This window comes from Heptranchias perlo, chromosome 25, assembly GCF_035084215.1.
Source record: "Heptranchias perlo isolate sHepPer1 chromosome 25, sHepPer1.hap1, whole genome shotgun sequence".
Taxonomy (NCBI): Eukaryota; Metazoa; Chordata; class Chondrichthyes; order Hexanchiformes; family Hexanchidae; genus Heptranchias; species Heptranchias perlo.
In genome coordinates, this window is record NC_090349.1 from 26353317 (window position 1) to 26373340 (window position 20024).

The following is a 20024-nucleotide window of genomic DNA, read 5'->3' on the forward strand; positions in this document are numbered from 1 at the left end:
GTTAAGTTTCTGGTCAATGGTGACCCCCAGGATGTTGATGGTAGAGGATTCGGCGATGGTAATGCCGTTGAATGTCAAGGGGAGGTGGTTAGACTCTCTCTTGTTGGAGATGGTCATTGCCTGGCACTTGTCTGAAACGAATGTTACTTGCCACTTATCAGCCCAAGCCTGGATGTTGTCCAGGTCTTGCTGCATGCGGGCACAGACTGCTTCATTATCTGAGGGGTTGCAAATGGAACTGAACACTGTGCAATCGTCAGCGAACATCCCCATTTTTGACCTTATGATGGAGGGAAGGTCATTGATGAAGCAGCTGAAGATGGTTGGGCCTAAGACAATGCCCTGAGGAACTCCTGCAGCAATGTCCTGGGGCTGAGATGATTGGCCTCCAACAACCACTACCATCTTCCTTTGTGCTAAGTATGACTCCAGCCACTGGAGAGTTTTCCCTCTGATTCCCATTGACTTCAATTTTACTAGGGCTCCTTGGTGTCACACTCGGTCAAATGCTGCCTTGATATCAAGGGCAGTCACTCTCAACTCACCTCTGGAATTCAGCTCTTTGTCCATGTTTGGACTAAGGCTGTAATGAGGTCTGGAGCCGAATGGACCTGGTGGAACCCAAACTGAGCATCGGTGAGCAGGTTATTGGTGAGTAAGTGCCACTAGATAGCACTGTCGACGACACCTTCAATCACTTTGCTGATGACTGAGAGTGGACTGATGGGGCGGTAATTGGCCGGATTGGATTTGTCCTGCTTTTTGTGGACAGGACATACCTGGGCAATTTTCCACTTTGTCGGGTTCTTGCCAGTGTTGTAGCTGTACTGGAACAGCTTGGCTAGAGGTGCAGCTAGTTCTGGAGCACAAGACTTCAGCACTACAGCTGGGGTGTTGTCTGGGCCCATAGCCTTTGCTGTATCCAGTGCACTCAGCCATTTCTTGATATCACGTGGAGTTGTTTAATTGTCCACCACCGTTCACTATTATTCACTGTCCATTATTTTTGACTGAGCGATAACCCATTTAAAATAAACATCTCTTGCTTTTCTTGCCTGGATTCCCCCTCCCCAACTGCATTAGGTCCACTTACATCCTTCTGGAGGCAGGGTCCCCTATGGGCTGAGGAAATGAGAACTTGCAGCATAGGGCGATTCTATAGTCAGGGGGGTGGATAGTTTTTTTTGTAGATGTGATGCAGAGTCCCGAAGAGTATGTTGTTTCCCAGGTGCCAGGGTTTGGGACTTGACAGAGCAAATACAAAATGTTCTGGAAAGGGAGGACTAGCAGCCAGAAGTTTTTGAGGTGGGCCCCTTAGAAAACAAATGAGAATTCCCAAATTGGACCAAGACCAGACATATCTGGGTCCTAGCCTTTTTCTGAGCATTCCACCACACTCCCAATAGAGTTTCAGTGGGAGACCAGAGGAACAGCCAAGGAAATTCAGTCTCCCATGTTCTTATACTTAGAGTGGTTAATTTATAAAAAAAAATGATCTGACATAATGGAGAAAAAAACAACCTACAAGTGAGGAACGGTAATGGCAAGAACAAAATATTTTTTTAAAGAAATTATTTATCTGAACTCTAATTTACAGTTTTTATTATGTAATAGCTTCGGGGGGTAGGATAATGACATTTTCAAAAATATTAAGTAAAAATAATAAATTAGAATAAATAGAAGTAATTCAATAAACCATAACTTAAAACAATCTGGGTTAAATAATAGTGATTGTGGGGGATTCTATAGTCAGGGGGGTACATAGTTTCTTTTGTAGATGTCCCGAAGAGTATGTTGTTTCCCAGGTGCCAGAGTTCAGGACATGACAGAGCAAATACAAAAGGTTCTGGAAAGGGAAGGTGAGCAGCCCGATGTCGTGGTTCATGTGGCAACATAGATGGGAGTAGGTTTGAGGTTCTACAAAGGGATTTCAAGGAGCTAAAGGCTAGATTAAGAAGCAGTACCTCCAGGGTAGTAATATTTGGATTACTCCCACTGCCACATGCTGGAGCAGACAGCGAGAGGAAGACTAGGATTGCCAACGCGTGGCTGGAAGGGTGGTTTAGAAAGGAGGGTTTCAGATTCTTGGGACAGTATGACCACTTTTTGGGCCTGGGAAGGCTATACAGTCTAGATGGCCTACACCTAAGCCGGAAAGGCACCGTGTCTTTGGAGAAAGGGTATATAGGGCAGTGGGGAAAGATTTAAACTAATTAGAGGGTGGGAAGAGAAAATATGCAGTAAGTCATAAAGTGTAAGGAAAAGACCAGCAGAACATATGGGCAGGGCGGGGACAGTTACCCAGATAAGAGTTCTGTATATGAATGCACATTGCATAAAAAATAAAACAAGTGAGTTAGAAGCACAAATTCAGCTTAAAGGGCATGATGTAGTAGCCATTACAGAGACCTGGCCACACCCTGAGCATGATTGGGAGATTTAGAAAGGACAGGGAAATTGGGAAAGGAAGGTGGCAGCAATATTGATAAAAGATACAATTTCCACAGCAGAATGAAGGGATTTCAGTAACGGTGATCGGGTAGTGGAAACATTATTGGTAAATTTAAGGAACAGCAAAGGAAGACTCTGGTTGGAGTTGTTTACAGACCTCCTGATAGTAGTGATGTAGTGAGGGGGATGTATAAATACAGAGATCAGGGAAGTATGTAGCAAGAGCAACGTGGTCAAAATGGGAGAATTTAATTTTCACATAGACTGAGAGAAGCAGAACAGCTCAAGAAATAAAGACAATGGATTTCTAGAATGTATTCGACACAGTTTTCTAGAAAACTATGTTTTAGAACCAACAAGGGAACAGGCCAAACTGGATTTAGTGACGAGTAACAAACCAGAATTTGTTAACAATCTGACAGTAAGAGAGCATCTTGCAAATAGTGACCATATAATTGAATTTGATATTAAATTTGAGAGGGTGAAGGGAGAATCACAAACCAAGGTTTTAAATTTAAGTGAGGTAAACTTTGATGGGATAAGACATAAATTGACCACAGTAAACTGGGCTGAACTGTTAATGGGTAAACCTACAGACAAGCAGTGGAAAGTATTCAAATAAGTATTTGATATAATACAAAACCAGTACATACCCATAAAAGACAATGGCTCCACTTGTGCAGTTAAGCAGCCATGGTCAACAAATTAGGTAAGATACAGTATCAAGCTTAAAAAAAAGGCTTACACAAATGAAAGGAGAAATGGAAATCCAGCAGACTGGGACAGCTGTAAAAGGCAACAAAGGGATACAAAGAAAGTAATGAGGTGCAAAAAGGGAACTTTCAAGAGGTATCAAAGCTAGCAGCAGTTTTTTAAAAAAATAAAAATATAATGAGAAAGAAAGCGGTAAAGGGAAATGTGGGCCCATTAAAGACGGATGCAGGTGAGACTATAATGGATAATAAGGAAATGGCAGACTTGTTAAACGAGTACTTTGTATCTGTTTTCACAGTGGAAGAAGAGAACAAAATACCAGGGGTACAAGGGAACCTAAAAATAAGTCAAGGGAGGAACTTAGTGCATTTAATATACATTTGAAAATGATAATGGAGAAAATATTGAAACTTAAGAACGGCAAATCTCCAGGGTATTAAAGAAATAGGTGAGGAAATTGAAGAATTAGTCATAATTTTCCAAAGCTCTCTAGATTCGGGAATTGTACCTTTTGGATTGGAAAATTGCAAATGTCACTCCTTTATTTAAAAAGGGAGGGAGGAAGTAACCAAGTTACTACAGACCTATCAGTTTAACATCAATTGTAGGGAAGTTACTGGAATCCATCATCAAAGACAGATTAGGTGAACACTTGGACTAGTATCAGCTGGTCAGATAGAGTCAACATGAATTTATGAAAGGAATCTTACAACACCAGGTTATAGTCCAACAAATTTATTTTAAAATCACAAGCTTTCGGAGATTATCTCCTTCGTCAGATGAATGAATGAAAAGGTTCTCAAATCGCATATCTTGTACTATGTCGGGACAGCATCACACCAATCAAAAGGTGTCGTTGTTATTCAAACAGGCCAGTCACGGAGAACAGCACGTCCCAGTACACTCGATATACATTGTGTCTATTACACAGGCAGGCAGAAAGAAACTCAAAATGGCAGAGAGAGAGAGAGAGAGAATTTTAAAAAACATATAAATTTTTTCCCCCTTTTTGCTGGTGGGGTTACGTGTAGCGTGACATGAACCCAAGATCCCGGTTGAGGCCATCCTCATGGGTGCGGAACTTGGCTATCAACTTCTGCTCGACGATTTTGCGTTGTCGTGTGTCTCGAAGGCCGCCTTGGAGTGATTTTGCGTTGTCGTGTGTCTCGAAGGCCGCCTTGGAGTGATTTTGCGTTGTCGTGTGTCTCGAAGGCCGCCTTGGAGCGATTTTGCGTTGTCGTGTGTCTCGAAGGCGGCCTTCGAGACACACGACAACGCAAAATCGTCGAGCAGAAGTTGATAGCCAAGTTCCGCACCCATGAGGACGGCCTCAACCGGGATCTTGGGTTCATGTCACGCTACACGTAACCCCACCAGCAAAAAGGGGGAAAAAATTTATATGTTTTTTAAAATTCTCTCTCTCTCTCTCTCTCTGCCATTTTGAGTTTCTTTCTGCCTGCCTGTGTAATAGACACAATGTATATCGAGTGTACTGGGACGTGCTGTTCTCCGTGACTGGCCTGTTTGAATAACAACGACACCTTTTGATTGGTGTGATGCTGTCCCAACATAGTATAAGATATGCGATTTGAGAACCTTTTCATTCATTCATCTGACGAAGGAGATAATCTCCGAAAGCTTGTGATTTTAAAATAAATTTGTTGGACTATAACCTGTTGTTGTAAGATTCCTTACATTTGTCCACCCCAGTCCATCACTGGCATCTCCACATCATGAATTTATGAATAATTGGTCATATCTGATTAATCTAGTTGAATTATTTGAGGGGGGCACCACCATGGTGAGTAAGGGAATATCTATAGATGTTGTCTATATGGACTTCCAGAAGCATTGGATAAGGTTCCGCACAAGAGATTAGCAAAAATGAGAGCTCATGGAATTAGAGGTAACCTTGTGACGTGGGTCAGTAATTGATTGGGAAGTAGGAGACATAGAGTAGGGATAAAGGGTTCATTCTCTGATTGGCGGGGTGTGACAAGTGGTGTTCCCCAGGGCCCTCAGCTTTTCATGTATATGAATGACTTGGATAAAGGAATAGAGAGTTGTATATCCAGGTTTGCAGATGACGCTAAGATAGAAGGCACAGTAGGTTGTGTGGATGGGAGCAGGAAGTTGCAAAGGGACAAAGTGAGTGGACAAAACAATGACCGATGGAATTCAATGCGGGGAAGTATGAGATGTGCAGATTCACTGGAATGATACCAGGACTTAAAAGATTAAATTATAAGGACAGGTTGCATAAACTTGGCTTGTATTCCCTTGAGTTTAGTAGGTTGAGGAATGATCTAATCGAGGTCTTTCAAATGATAGAGAGATTCAGTAGTGTAGATAGAGATAATGGGCATCATTTTAGCACCCGCTATCGGGTGCGTTCCTGGCGGGGGGGGCTCTGAAAATCAGAGAATCCCGGAGCGGGACCGGAGCCCGGCTCCAACCCGCCCACTTCCAGGTTCCCCACTGACGCGCCGGCGTGCGCGTGCAGCCCCCGCTGGTGGGAATCCCGCAGGCAATTAAAGCCAGCGGGGTTCCACTTGAAGGTATTTATTTTGCTTGTTCAGGTCATTAACTGACCTGATTAAGGGATTATGTGAGGAGGGGTGGGATTTTATAGCAAACTGGGACTGTTTCCCATACTGGGGGAAACACTCCCAGTTCAAATGGACCTGTTGCAGCCATCAGCCTGTGGCAGCTGCAAAGGACCATTTGACAGGTGGGGTGTGGTGGGGGGAGACCCTCACTCATTGCAGGAGGCCACTCTGTCACTCGGGACAACGTTTGGCCTCCACCACCCTCCTCCTGACAATCAAAGTCACCAACTTGCACACTTACCCCGGGGTCCAGAGACATGTACCTACCTTATGGACCCCCTCAGATGTACATCTTCCAGATGGGGGCCGCCGTAGCTGCAGTCATGACCTCCTCGGAGGGCGAACAGCATCACCAGCCTCGCCATCCACGTCGTCCACCTCTGACACGTGGAGCTCCACAACAGAGTGCTGTGACACATCCACCTGTACAGCAGGAGGGAGGGCTACCGCAGAGAGGGAGGGCTACCGCAGAGAGAGATGCGTCGCAGAGGGCACTACCCTTGCCACAGGGTCCACAGACCGAGGCTCAGCTTCCTGGACCTCTCTGAGCAGCAGTGCACACGGTGGCTCAGAGTCACTCGACATGTAGTCGTGGACATCTGCAGCCTCCTTCATGCCAAGCTGCTCCTGGCTGGCCCGAGCACCATCTTCTTACCTGTCGCTGTCAAAGTCACCACTGCCCTCAACAACTTCTCCTCCACATCCTTCCAGGGTGCCACCGGGGATATCGCCGACGTCTCTCAGCCGTCTGCACAAAAGAGCCCTGCAAATACACCTACACCCGCTCTGCAGTGACACAATGGGTGGCATCAGTTGTGGGTCTTCATAGTGATCCTCAGGAAAGGGCATTATTGCACAAACCAGACAAGATTCGCAAAGACATGGCAGTAGTGGTGCCAATATAATATGTAATGTGAGTTGGTCAGAAATTCAATATAAGTAACAACCATGACAAACCCTCAAACACCCTTGTGCATCCCCTTCATGCTCACAACACGTTTGCCTTACGCTGCCTACTGCACATATGTGATGCATGCCCTGTGTCTGCAGCACAGGTAGTGGCAGGTTGAGTGAGGCTGACCGGGAAAGAGATGCACGAGAGGGTGAGTATGAGATAGAGCCATGAGATTGTATGAGGATTGGGTTGAGTGGTAGTGGCAGGATGAGTACTGGCGAGGTGAGTAAGTGCAGGTAAGATGAGGATGAGGTTTGAGTGGGTATGAGGGGTGATGTGACACATTAGTGTTGGCAGTGCAGAAGGAGGTGTGGGGTGGGGGCGGTGATGTGGCAGATGGAGTGTAGGGGGATGAGTAAGTGTACTCACTTTGGCTGACCTACTGAAGTCATTGGAGCGCCTCCTGCATTGTATGCAGGTGGGCGATATGTTGGTGGTGCTGGTGACCTCCTCTGCCACCTCAAGCCAGGCCTTCCTGGTGGCAGAGGCAGGCTGCTTCCTCCCGCCCGCCGGGGGGAAGATCTCTGTCCTCCCCCTCCTCCTCACCCCATGTATTGATACCTGGAGTGAGGCATCATTAAACTGGGAGCAGCCTTCCCCCTGGGCTGCTCCATGCTGTAATTTTTTCTATTTGTTGCAGCATCTGTCAGTGGAGGACTGCCCCTTTAAATAGAGCTCCTCCAGCTGACAGATCTTACTGCGCATGCGCAGCCCGCCTGACGCGCAGATCAGCAGTGGAGAACCCGGAACAAGAGGTAAGTGGATCCAATTGGGCTGCGATCGCGCGGGTGGCTGACTAATTTCACCGGGCGCGTAACCCGTGCGCCCAATAGCCCCCCCGCCGCGAACCCGCAGCCCTGGTAACATCAAGCCCAATATTTTCTCTTGGGGGGAATCCAATCCTAACATTAGAGCAAGGCCATTTCGAAGTGAAATCAGGAAGTACTTTTTCACACAAAGGGTAGTGGAAATCTGGAACTCACTTCCCCCAAAAAGCTTTGGATGCTGGGTCAATTGATATTTTCAAGATTGAGATTGATAGATTTTTGTTAGGTAAAGGTATCAAGGGATGTGGTCAAAGGCAGGTAAATGAAGTTGAGGTACAGATCAGCCATGACCTAATTGAATAGCAGACCAGACTCGAGGGGCTGTATGGCCCACTTCTGTTCCTATGTTCCCATCAATGCTAACTTTAACGAAGTATGGATAAAAACAAACAGGGAGAGGAAAAATCTAAATTTGGTACCAGCACAGAAATAGAGATGAAAACAACGAGCACACCAGCACAGAAACAACGAGCCAAACAGGATATGTTAAATTCCTAACTTCTCATGTTTTTATTTGGTAACCCTTTCCAATGAGGATTTGTACATTTATTGATATATATGTGTACATTTTTGTTGATGAAACCAAAAGTATGGAATAAATGGGTTGAGTGACCTACTAGGGTGCAACTGGCTTCATTTTAATGTGACTTGGTATTTAGGTCTTTTATTACAAAAGGGCTGAGGTGCAAACTCTGTTCGAATTGTAAACATTCATGTGAATCACAATCGACATGTTTAGTTGTAAAATGAGCCACAGTAATTAAGTATCTGGAGCAGCTGCTGGGTCCTTACCTCAGGGCACCGGCCTTGCACCTGATTCTTGGTAAGAATAACATTGGTCATAACAAAGAAGGAGCTTTCTTGCTGTTAAGAGAAACAAATATGTTTGATAATATATACACAATCATAAAGAAATAACAATGCTTGGATTTCTAAATAGAAATTTTTTTGTATCAAAACTCTCAACAGTTACACTTTAATAAAACCTTCCACTACAATTACTATTTAAAAATAAATATTTTTATTACTTAGGATTAATGACAAATAACTATAAAAAGTTAATATCAACAATATAATATTGATAATTCTCCAACATTTTGGACCAGTTACATAGAATTACATAGAATGTCTAGCATAGAAACAGGTTATTTGGTCCAACTGGTCTATGCCGGTGTTTATGCTCCACATGAGTCTCCTCCCACCCTACTTCATCTCACCCTATCAGCATAAACTTCTATTTCTCCCTCATGTGTTTATCCCCTTAAATGCATCTATGCTAGTTGCCTCATCTACTCCTTGTAGTAGCCACTTCCACATTCTCATACATCAAGAGAAGCGAAGGAAACTTTAGAACAGAACTTTCAGTATTATTCCCTGTACTTTGAGTTCATGAAATTGGTGGTCCAAACAGATGTAGAAATGTATTCTTCTTGTAAACAGAGAAACCACGTGTTGCAGTCAGATTGAGAAACATAGTGGTAGATTTTCATCTTTACTGCCTGGGCTGTAATCTGGCAAAACGGATCAATCATCCCTTATAGAACCTGCCCAATTTTCATTCCATGAAAACAATGGAATGACAAATCGGGCTGGTTCTATAAAGGGTGGGCGATCCGCTTAGCCAGTGAGGATAAAAATCTACACCATATTCTCCTCAGCAGACAGACAGAAACAAACACACTCTTCCCCCCTTCCCACAGAAGAGAGAAACATAAATCCCAGCAGACAAATGCATCTCCCCCAGCAGAAAGACGGAAAATGCATTCTCCTTTCAGACAACACGCATCACTTGCAGAAAGATCCACTTCCCTCACAAATAGATGAAGAAATGCAACCTCCAAAGCAGATGGACAAACATACGTCCAGCAGAGACACAGAAATACCCTCAGAGAGTGAAACATAATCTCTACTTCTCTTTCTCCCATCCCCTACCGGAGATGGAAAAAACACACTATGCCCATGCAAAAGCAGGCAAATGCAGTCAGCTCCACTCTAGCAACCAGAGGAAGAAATACATTCAGCATCCCCACAGAGGGAAATAGAGAGAAACACACACACTGGCAAAGAGTGACTAATTGCTTTCCCCAGAATAAAAATGCAAAATCTTCTATTACACAGCAAAAGCTAGTTCCCACACAATCTCTCTAGCTTTTTCAGCTCGAATGACTCACTACAGCAGACATACAGTTGGTTTTGTAGTTTGAGTACATTGGTTCATGCAACTTTAATAAACTATGTGTATATTCTTATTAACTTGCTGTCATAAGCAAAGATATTACATTATATGGGTTTTCAATAGTTTTGAAAACAGCTTATGAGCCCGTATCTCTGAATAAAAGAGGCTGATACAGGTATTGCAGATACAATACTTCAGGAACCTATATCGAACAAGTATTAGCTTATTATACTTGTGATACAGACTGCTGTTCATCTGTAAACTACATTTCGCATCTATTAGGGTTTAGGTTACCTAAATCAGCATTGCATTTATAGCAACTTCTTAGGTTGGAAAAAAAATTCAAATGTGTTTCTTCCCTCCTTAACTAGGGGGGTGAAATTCTCTGTGCACTGGGTAACATATTTACACCGTATTTCTGTATGCACTGTTAGTGGTCATTAACCTATTTATTATAAATAGGTAAAGAACTTCAATAAAATAGCACATGCAAGAATTTGATACAAATGTATTGAGCAATGCACTAAAAATAGCAGTGAAGAATTTCAACCTCCTGAAGACAGCGATCCATACTGGAGGAATGGAACATGGAGGCACTGACCGTCTAAAATGGGTTTGGCGTTTTTAGCCACTGGGGTGCCCACATTAAGTAACTTTAACAGTATTTTCCTTTCTTGACTCAGCATCTGTTATTCATACATTCAGGAAGTGCCGTCACATTAAAGATGTTGTATAAATGGAAGTTGTTGTTGTTACCTGGATATGTGAAATAACTGCAAAGTTATTTTATTTCACTTCAGTCTGCAATAGTTCGCTCTTTTACTGGCCTGAAATTACTTATTTGGAGAGAACAATTTTAATGTCATACCGCTCTCTAAGTTACAGAAATGAAAATGCATCTGTGTGTTTATATCCATAAGACTAACTTTCTTTTTCCCATTTGAAGCTGTACCTGTGAAGGAATAACATAATCAGCCGCATCCCATACGTGTTCTTCAAGCAGAGTTGAATTTGTAAAGGCGAGGCCTTTTACTTTTGTTGTGACTGAGCCAATGATAGAATCAAATTCTTGGTAGCCTTTTTCCCACACAAGCACCCATCTGCAATACAATAGGAAATGCCAATGGTCATTTTGCAGTATGTAGCCAAATTCTCAAACAGTAATGAATATTTAGTGGCTCTAAGGGAAGTGAGTTAAATGTATATCTACTGCAAAGAAAAGCTACATGCTGTGCCTTTGAGTTGTGTTTGGGTTTGAAGCCATGATTCCACACCTGATGAATTATCAATCCTAAACTGCGCAATCAAAGGTAGGTACAAGTTGACATGGGTATGGTAGCCTAATGGTTATGGTACTGGACTAATAACCCAGAGGTTTGAGTTGAAATCCCACCTTGACAAGTTGTGAAATCGAATTAAATAAATCTAGTAATTTGTAGGCTAGTACCAGAAAGATGACCGTGTAAGTTTCTGGATAGTGATATAAGCCCACCTGTCCTTTAGTGAAGACAACTTGCCACCTCATGTCTGGCCGAACTATGATTCCAGTCACAATATATGGTTGCCCCTTAATGCCTTCTGAAACGGCCTATCGAGCTACTCAATTGTAAAACAACTACTACAAAACAGAACAATAAGACCCAGCCATCGGATCAGGACAAGACTCTAGTAATCCCAGGCCAGTCGACCCTGCAAAATCCACATTGGCAGACCAGTCCTACAAGCTAGTCAAGAAATAGCCTGAAGTGGTTATACTCACAGAATCGTAACTTTCAGCCAACATCCCAAATTCCCTCCCATTACCATCCCATAGTATGTCATGTCCCACTGGCAGGATAGACCCACCAGAGGTGGGTGTGACCCTGAGAGTCCTCAACATTGACTCTGAACCCCATAAAAGTCTTATGCCAGGTTACAGTTCCACATTATGTGAGATCTCAAACCATGAGTGCTGGTAGACTATCTGATTACGAAGGGTGTGGGGCAGGGTTACACAACTGCTTCTGATTCTACCTTTACCAACTGTCCACACAGGCAAGCTACTTGCAGGGGTCAGCAGATAGCAATCAGGGACAGAAACTGTGGAAATTTTACAGTGGATTTACTTGAATTTCAATTTCCTGCTCTTGTGGTAAAGACTGAAGCTTAACCACAATTTCCATCTTTTCTTGGCGATAAACACTTTAGAAGCAGCAAGGAAAATGTAGCCAAAAAAATAGCCTGAAAGACTGTAAATCCAGTGCAGTGTCAAACCTAATTAACAAAGAGTTTGTGGTGTCTGTTTGACCACCTAGGCACTTTCCAAATCTAGCTGACTTCATTTTAAATTGTTATAGAGATTCTCCCCTATCACTCACTAAACATTTAAATGTCTACCTTGGGAGGCAGCTCTATGCATGAATGTATCCTGGAATCACAAACTGTCTCCTGGGCAGACGGTTAGAGTTCTAACCAGGGTGAAACCAAGTAGAGTTCTACTTAACTGAAGTCTTAGACCCTTACATTTATATAGCAAAACATCTTGAGACACTTTACCGTTGGGGCCGACCTTAGCAGGAATGGGTAGGTGTTCAGGAGAGGTAAGTTTTAAGAAGGCTTTTGAAGGTGGATAGATGTGTCAACGGGGTTCAAGGAGGGGAGTTTCTGCGTGTTGGACAACATGACTGAAGGATGCTTCTACTGGCTTCATTGTCTCTCTTCCCCCACCACTCACCCATACCCTGAGGACAATCAGCCAGAATTCACACTCGTAATGGCTACCCGATGATTTGCTGAAAAGTGTTCTATATTAAACATTTGGTTTGGATACGATCAGGTCCAGCTCTGATTTGGCTTACAAATGAAGAATAGCCACTTAATAAGGTGCCAGATGGTCTTCCAGTGGATAATCAACCAATCCCAATACCATTTCACAACATGTTTGAAGTGAAAGTGAAACTCATTCATTAAACTCTAGTCTTCCATTGGTTCTTATTTAAAACGTTTACTCCTCATTTGTAATTTTCGTGCATCTTAAATCCAAATCCGCTGTTGAGAAATATTTTTACATCCTAAACTTTTCACAGAAATCCAGCATGACACTTCACATAAACGACTTTAAATGGTAACGGTCGTTTTCTCCTGGATTTCGTAACTAGCACATTTATTTCGAAACCTTTAAAAATTCTATTGAGTATTTCTGTTATGTTAATAATTCCATACAATCTTAACTATTTCTGCAATGGAAAAGTACGAAAGTATTTCAGTTGAAACTCACCCAATAACGTATGCAAGGATTCCTAACTGAACGAGCCTGTTGATGACTCCAACCGTTCTGTTTTTAATGAGTACAATCCTGGGGGTATCGTATTCCAGAAGAAAATCCCAAGCTGGAGTACAGTAACCTTCCATTCTCCAGGTTGTTAGATGAAAGATTGGAATTCCTCAACCTACTGCGGAACCGAGTCCTTCCCACTCTGCTCGACTGGCCCACTTGTCATGTGACTCCATTACTCCGTTCCTAAAATTACCCATATTTAATCAGCAGCAACCAAGTTTTCATTTCCAGCGGTTTGTTTTGTGGTTATGAAGCACAAATGCTTGATCAGCAGCTTTAGAGACTTCGGCTTTTTAAAAAAACTGGAATCATTGTCTTAACTTGAGTCATATATTAAATGTATTACCTGGCTCCCTGTTTTTTTTTGCTATATAAACTCGGAAGTTGGGTCAGTTTTTTTAACTAACGGTGTCTTAAACGTTGTAGAGGCTCAGCGAGTTTATCCAGTGGGTAGCTGATCCATCCAGAGCAGGAATGTCACCAGTTCAGTCCCCAGTCTGCATTTAGTTAGGTGCTATTACATTTAGCACTTCTGCAATTCTCATCGCTGGAGACCAGAGCCCTGCGTGCTAGCTCCAGCATTTACATTGTAAGAAACAACCCACTCTTGCCAACAGTGGGATCCCATGATTCTGACATTGAAATAAAGAGTAGGTTCTAATAATGTAAATGCTGGTGGTTACACAGAAATTAGCCTTCTGCAGTCTGATCTGCAGAAGTACTAAATGTAAAAGCGCTGATCTCATCTAGTGCAGTCTGTGGCGAATTGGGAATCCACATGTGGCTATTTTAATTTTTGATTACTAAATAAAAAATGAGTAATAGACACCATCGTTGGGCATGTGATCTCAATACTCATTTGCACGGTGTATGCTGTGTATTTTAACCATTTTGTGCATTTGTTGGTAAAGTGGTAAGACGAAAAGCAGAGTGTGCAAGTGTTTTTGGATCATTCTGAATGCTTTACTTCCTTGGTTACTGCTTATTATCATGTCAGAATGGTGCGTAACGTAGGTGAAAATGCTGGACTTCAGCACCATCACAACACCAGCGAAGTTGTATGGAGAGGTGAGCTGGCTTCGTGGCAACTTGACCAATCAGAATAACTGCTCCAGGTATCAGAAGAAAGCAAGCCCAACCAACAATGAGCAGTTGTAAACAATTTTACAACACCAAGTTATAGTCCAGCAATTTTATTTTAAATTCACAAGCTTTCGGAGGCTTCCTCCTTCCTCAGGTGAACGATGTGAAATCACATCTATTAACAACTACTTTCTGCCTTCAGGCATTCACACAATTCTCAATTGACCTCAGCAGATTACAATTAATGCCACACCATTCGATCTTGTAGCGAAGTCTCTTATGCGGTACCTTATCAAAATCCTTCCGAAAGTCCAGGTAGACAATATCTACTGAGTTACCCTCATCCACTAATCTGGCAACTTCCTCAAAAAATCCAATCAGATTGGTTAGACACAATCTTCTTTTCCAGAAGCCTTGTTTAGTGTCCCTGATATGGCCTTCTCTGTCTAACCGCATCGAGGTTTGCTAACTGTGGTTAGACACATGCCTCGAGATTTCATCACATGACCTCCCGCCTCAGCCCAGTCAAATAACCTTTTTCCCCCATCGCCAATATTTTTATATTTAATTAATAAAGGAAAGTGTTCAAAAGAAAATGAAAAAAATATTTTTTAATGCCATTATGATTTTTCTCCTGAATGCTTACAGCACTGTCCTGGAGATTAATCTTTAATTCCTGGAGATTCCAGGACAATCCTGGAGGGTTGGCAAACCTAATTGTGCATCCTAATGATTTCCTCGAGCACCTTCCATATTACTGTCAAAGGTTCTGCCTTATCCAATTTTTTAAAAATTGGAACTACAACACAGCATCAAACAGAGCCGCTTCGCAATTCTGTTGGTTAATCCGCGCAGTAGGAGCACGTGGTCCGGGCTCTCAGCTTCTCCCGTTGCCCGGTTACCGACCTTTCTTTGTCACGTTACTTCCGGTTAGCAACGCCGCACTACGTGGTCGGTTTCTAGGCAGCTTCGCTTCCAACAGTTTCAGATTCTCCTTTTTTAAAAAAAAAATCTCGCGTAAGTTACTGATTATTTTTTCTCTTTATTTAACGTCACAGCGGCTTCCGCTAATCGGTACGTTGATTTTTTTTCTCTTAAATGATGGCGCTGTTGCCGTACGAAGTTCCGTTCGCCTCCAATAATGGAGGCCTTAAGCGCGCAGCAGGCATCTGGTTGGTTTTATCTCCGTGAAGGAGCGGCGGCGGCTGGAGTTGTCCTGTCGCCGCCTTCCAAAACATCCAGAGGCTCGAATAATCAGTCGAGAGTCTGACTCAAATCGTCAAACCTGCAGCTCTATTAGCCGTCGCCTTCCCACTCAAGATTCCTGGCCTCTGGATAAATATTTAACGAGATCTTTCGTTGACCTACATTTGATTCTAGGGTAAAATTGAAATTCATAAATGTTCTAATGTTGCGCTAAACTAACGATAAAAACCGTCATTCTAAAATTGCCCCATTTAGGAAAGCGAGTGGCTACTTACCTCTATCCCTGTCACTAAATACATCCAATTTTGAACACATTAATGACACTATGCTGCCACCACCTGTAAACATTTTTAAATTTGTATTTAAATTGACTGCGAAGGATTCTCAGACTGACGTGAATCGATTACATTCAAATTAATCACTTCTTTAATATGATCAAGAAACCTGACAATTAGTAAGTGGTATTTTGAAAATTGCAGGACGATCGAGAACTATTAAAAGGCAACCTCAAACTGCAAGAGGGAAGCTCAAGTATGGTTTAAAATAATCAGTTAAATCCAAATAGATATTTTCACCTTAAAACACGTCTGTGTGTATATTTTTATATAATGCATAATAAAATACATTAGTAAAATAGAATGTGAAGGATGTAGCTAATAAATAGATAGAAATACTGTTACATATTGATTTACTCAAACTGAACTCTTGTGCCTCAAAGTGGTTAAAAGTGATAATTTATAGCACAGAAGTATGCCATAGCTGCCCATAATGTTTCTGCCAGTGATAATTCATTAAAACTTTCAATTCTAATCTCATTTCCCTGTATCCTTTTATCTTCATAATTTTTAATTACTTATTCAGTTCCATTTTAAATGATGTGATAAAGCCCACTGTACTAAAAAAAATCTTCTAACTTCTCCTTTGTTCTTCGATTGGTTATTCTAGAGTCTATGCTGCCATGTTACCAATTCACCAACCAGTGGAAACAAGCTTTCATTGTTCACCTTTTCAGAACTTTATAATTGACCTTCACTGTTCCAATAGGGAAAAAAGCTCCAATTTTTCTTCATAACTATAATTTCTTGGTATTATGCCAGCTAATCTCCACTATACCCTTTCCATGGATCATAATATTTTCCTATAATCGAGTGCCCAAACAGCACACGTTCCCCAATTGTGGCCCAATCAATGTCTTGCAAAAATTCAACATCACATTCTTGCTTTTACATTCAGTATATGTATAAAACCCAGAGTTCCATTTCCTTTTTTGTTAAATGGTCTTTTCTACGTGCACTCCTACCTTTAAAGATCTATGTATCAGCATCACTCAATCTCTCTTCCTCCATTCTGTAAGGAACTGACCTGTAGGATATATTCCCTTTCACCATTCCACCCAGCCCCCCAATATACTATTTAACATTTCTGTGTATTGAACTGCATCTGGCTCCTATTTGCTCACTAAGCTAACTTAAATCCTGAGATCTCTTGCCTTCTTCCTCACTGTTTGCCATGTTAAATGAAGTTTTCTGAAAGCTATTTTGAAAGCAGAAAATGCAGTACCATGTGTACATTATATGGCTTTGTTTTCTTTCAGAAACTAAAATGAGTGAACAGATCAAGTTAATTGTAGAACAGCTCAATAAGGAGCCCTTCAAGAAAACCTTCAACCTAATCACCTTTGACTCATTGGAGCCACTGCAGTTACTGCAGGTGCTTAATGAGGTTCTGGCTGAGATTGATCCAAAGGTATGTAATGTGCTGCTGTACCTAAACTTAGTGTTTTAATTCTTAAATGTCCAGCATATTTGTATTAAATTGTTGTGAATATATCCAAAATACGGTGTTTTTATATGTGAAGAGATCCTAATTATCCTACAAGACCATTCATTTCACATTGAAATATGTCACATCAAATATTAAAGCTGTCAAATGTATTATGGCAGCTTAGACTAAAATCTGTATCCTGTAAAAATTGTCAAATTTTGCACAACTGTAGGGTTTTTCCCTCCTCCTCACTCCTGTAAACATTGACTTCAATTCCATGATATTGGTTGGCCCTCCAATTCTTGCATATCTGGCTATTCTTCATGTGTGAGGCTAGACAGTTGAGTGTTGACAGGATATTCAACTGTGGAGTCCTCACAGCTAAGTCTGACCCTGTCTTCACTGATGTCAACATGCGTGTACTTTCCAGCGGTTTTCACTGGATACCAATCAGGAATGGGACCCTCAGCTGATTTTCCCCCCTGCACCCCCCGCCCCCCCATTACCCTAGTCTGGGGCACTGTAGCCAATTGTAGCACCCCTATCAAAATCAATTAACTCACTGATCCAGGAATCAAATCTGAGAATTTCTAGTCTGTTTAGCTCAGTTACCCATTGGGCCTGATATTAGGAGGGCGGTGGGTTCTCAGCGGGGGGTCAACTGGGCACGTGGGTAACGCGCCCGGTGAAATCAGTGTGCTCCACACGGAATCGCAGGCTAATTGGAGCCACTTACCTGTGCTTCCAGGTTTTGCGCTGGAAAGTTGCGCAGCGGGCGGACTGCGCATGCACAGCAAAGTCTGTCAGCTGGAGGAGCCCTATTTAAAGGGCAGTCTACCAATGCTCCTCCTGCAGCAAACAACCAATTCTGAACCATGGAGCAGGCCAGAGGAAAGGCTGCCCCAAGATATTCGGACTCCTCACTCCAGGTGCTGCTGGATGGGGTGAGGAGGAGGAGGGAAATCCTTTTTCCATCCGATGGGAGGAAGTGCCCTCCCTCCACCACGAAGAAGGCCTGGCTGGAGGTGGCTGAGGAGGTCACCAGCAGCGGCAATGTGCCACGAACCTGGGTCCAGTGCAGGAAGAGATTTAATGACCTAACCAGGTCAGCCAAAGTGAGGATACTTGCGCGTTCTCCCACACTCCGTCTTCCACATCACCTCCTCCATCACCACACAACCCCTTCTGCACTGCCACCACAACGCTCTCGCATCACTCCTCACATCCACTCAACTATCATCCTCACCTTGCCTGCATGTACTCACCACCCCGTCCCTATTCGAACACTACCACGCAACCCAATCCTCATACAATATCATGACTATGTTGCTCACGCACCCTCCCATGCATCTCCCTCATGCTCAACCCCACCCACACCAATGCATGCAGTGGGTCACCAGGCAACCATCACTCAATCACGCCTCTGATTGTGGAGAGTGCGCGTGGCAGCTGTTCCAGCACCTCGGCAATGTGCTGCTGCCCCTAGATGACTCTCCTTTTCACGGCTGGCCCCCAGGGTTCAGCATCTGGGTCCAGCTGAGCAGAGCCTGGAGAAGAGTGCTCCCACCAACGCGGTGCCTTGATAGGAGAAGAGATGCCAGAATGCCCGGGAGAGGGCAAGGACTGGAGGGGACCCGCCACACCAGGTGGCACTAACAGACGCAGAGCAGCAGGCATTGGAGATCAGCCGCATGCTGGAGTGCTTGTCCGTGGCGGATGCTGAGGCTGGGATTGCACAAGCGGCTGGTGACAGAAAGCTAACACTCAGCACTCATGATAGCAAATGATCTTAGCATCACTTGGCATCTGCAGCACCTCAATATCTGTCCACATGCCTAATATTGCTTTCTGTTCTCTTGCAGGCCCATCTGCGAGCGCCGTGACCATGGAGGGCGATTCCTCAGAGGACCTGCCGGCCTCTGAGGGTCCATCGTCACATCTGAGCCATGCATCCACCAGCGCAGATACACGCGCCTCGGTGGGTCCCCGTCCTCACTTAGTTGGGCTTGCACATGGTGAGTCACGATGCACATGTGAGCACGAGCAGACCCTGGTGGCAGGGGCAGCCGTGGAGAGTCCGCGTCGGTGGGAGCACTCTTCTCCAGGCTCTGCTCAGCTGGACCCAGTTGCTGAACCCTGGGGGCCAGCCGTGAAAAGGAGAGTCATCTAGGGGCAGCAGCACATTGCCGAGGTGCTGGAACAGTTACCACGCGCACTCTCCACAATCGCGCAGAGGTTGGAGGAGTCCAACTCCTGCATAAGGAGAATGGTGGCACAGGTATAGGAGGGTATCTCCGAGATAGTGTCGCAGGGGCGCGAAGGCATCTCTGAGATAGTGTCGCGGGAATGTCTGCGATGGAGGAAAGGCTAGCCTCCATCGAGCGTCAAGCACGGCTCAACAATGAGTCCATTCAGGCCCTGACAACAGCCATTCGGATTCAGGGTGAGCAACATTCTGCCGCCTTAAACAGGCTGACAGATACTTTACAAATGGCCTTTCAAGGCCTCACACAAGCCCTCCAAACTGCCGTCCAGCAGGGTGGAAGGAGTGATGTGGGCCTGGGCCAGGAGAGTGAAGATGGTGAAAGGGGACATGGGAGTGGGGCGCCACTCAAAGTGCTCCCACGTCTCACCTGTTGCCCCCCTCACAACCAGTACCCGGAATGCTGCCCCCTCTCCAGGTGGCCGAGTCTGTCCCTGCACAGGTGCAGGTGGAGCAGTCTTTGGAGGGGCCCTCACGGGCACCGAAACCCAGAGGGCGTCGGCCCAAAGCATCTAATCGGTCAGGGCGTGGAGAAGAGCAACCTGCCACGACCTCTGCTGAAGCCACAGGGGTAGCACCACGTAGGGGTTCCCGGAAATGCAAGGCGAAGGTTTTGTGAGCACAAAGGGAATGCACGTGGGTGTCTGACGACGTGTCATA

The 20024-nt window shown here is 43.9% G+C and overlaps 2 protein-coding genes across 4 annotated transcripts in view; one reads left to right on the plus strand and one right to left on the minus strand.

Annotated features, from left to right (window-relative positions):
* p2rx4a (purinergic receptor P2X, ligand-gated ion channel, 4a) overlaps positions 1–13314 on the minus strand; it is a 57888-nt gene extending 44574 nt beyond the window's left edge. Inside the window, exons 1-3 of one of the 2 annotated variants that reach the window (XM_068005820.1) lie at positions 12989–13314; positions 10685–10832; positions 8349–8420 (exon numbers count right to left, since the gene is read on the minus strand). In XM_068005820.1, coding sequence (XP_067861921.1) covers positions 8349–8420; positions 10685–10832; positions 12989–13122 — 354 coding nt within the window. In that variant the 5' untranslated portion in view covers positions 13123–13314. The remainder of the gene's footprint in view (positions 1–8348; positions 8421–10684; positions 10833–12988) is intronic. The other variant, XM_068005821.1, reaches the window with a different exon arrangement.
* Positions 13315–15054: 1740 nt separating this feature from the next.
* ift81 (intraflagellar transport 81 homolog) overlaps positions 15055–20024 on the plus strand; it is a 112201-nt gene continuing 107231 nt past the window's right edge. The window contains exons 1-2 of one of the 2 annotated variants that reach the window (XM_068005823.1): positions 15055–15148; positions 16932–17083. In XM_068005823.1, coding sequence (XP_067861924.1) covers positions 16940–17083 — 144 coding nt within the window. In that variant the 5' untranslated portion in view covers positions 15055–15148; positions 16932–16939. Of the gene's footprint in view, positions 15149–15233; positions 15513–16931; positions 17084–20024 lie in introns of those variants that run through there. The other variant, XM_068005822.1, reaches the window with a different exon arrangement.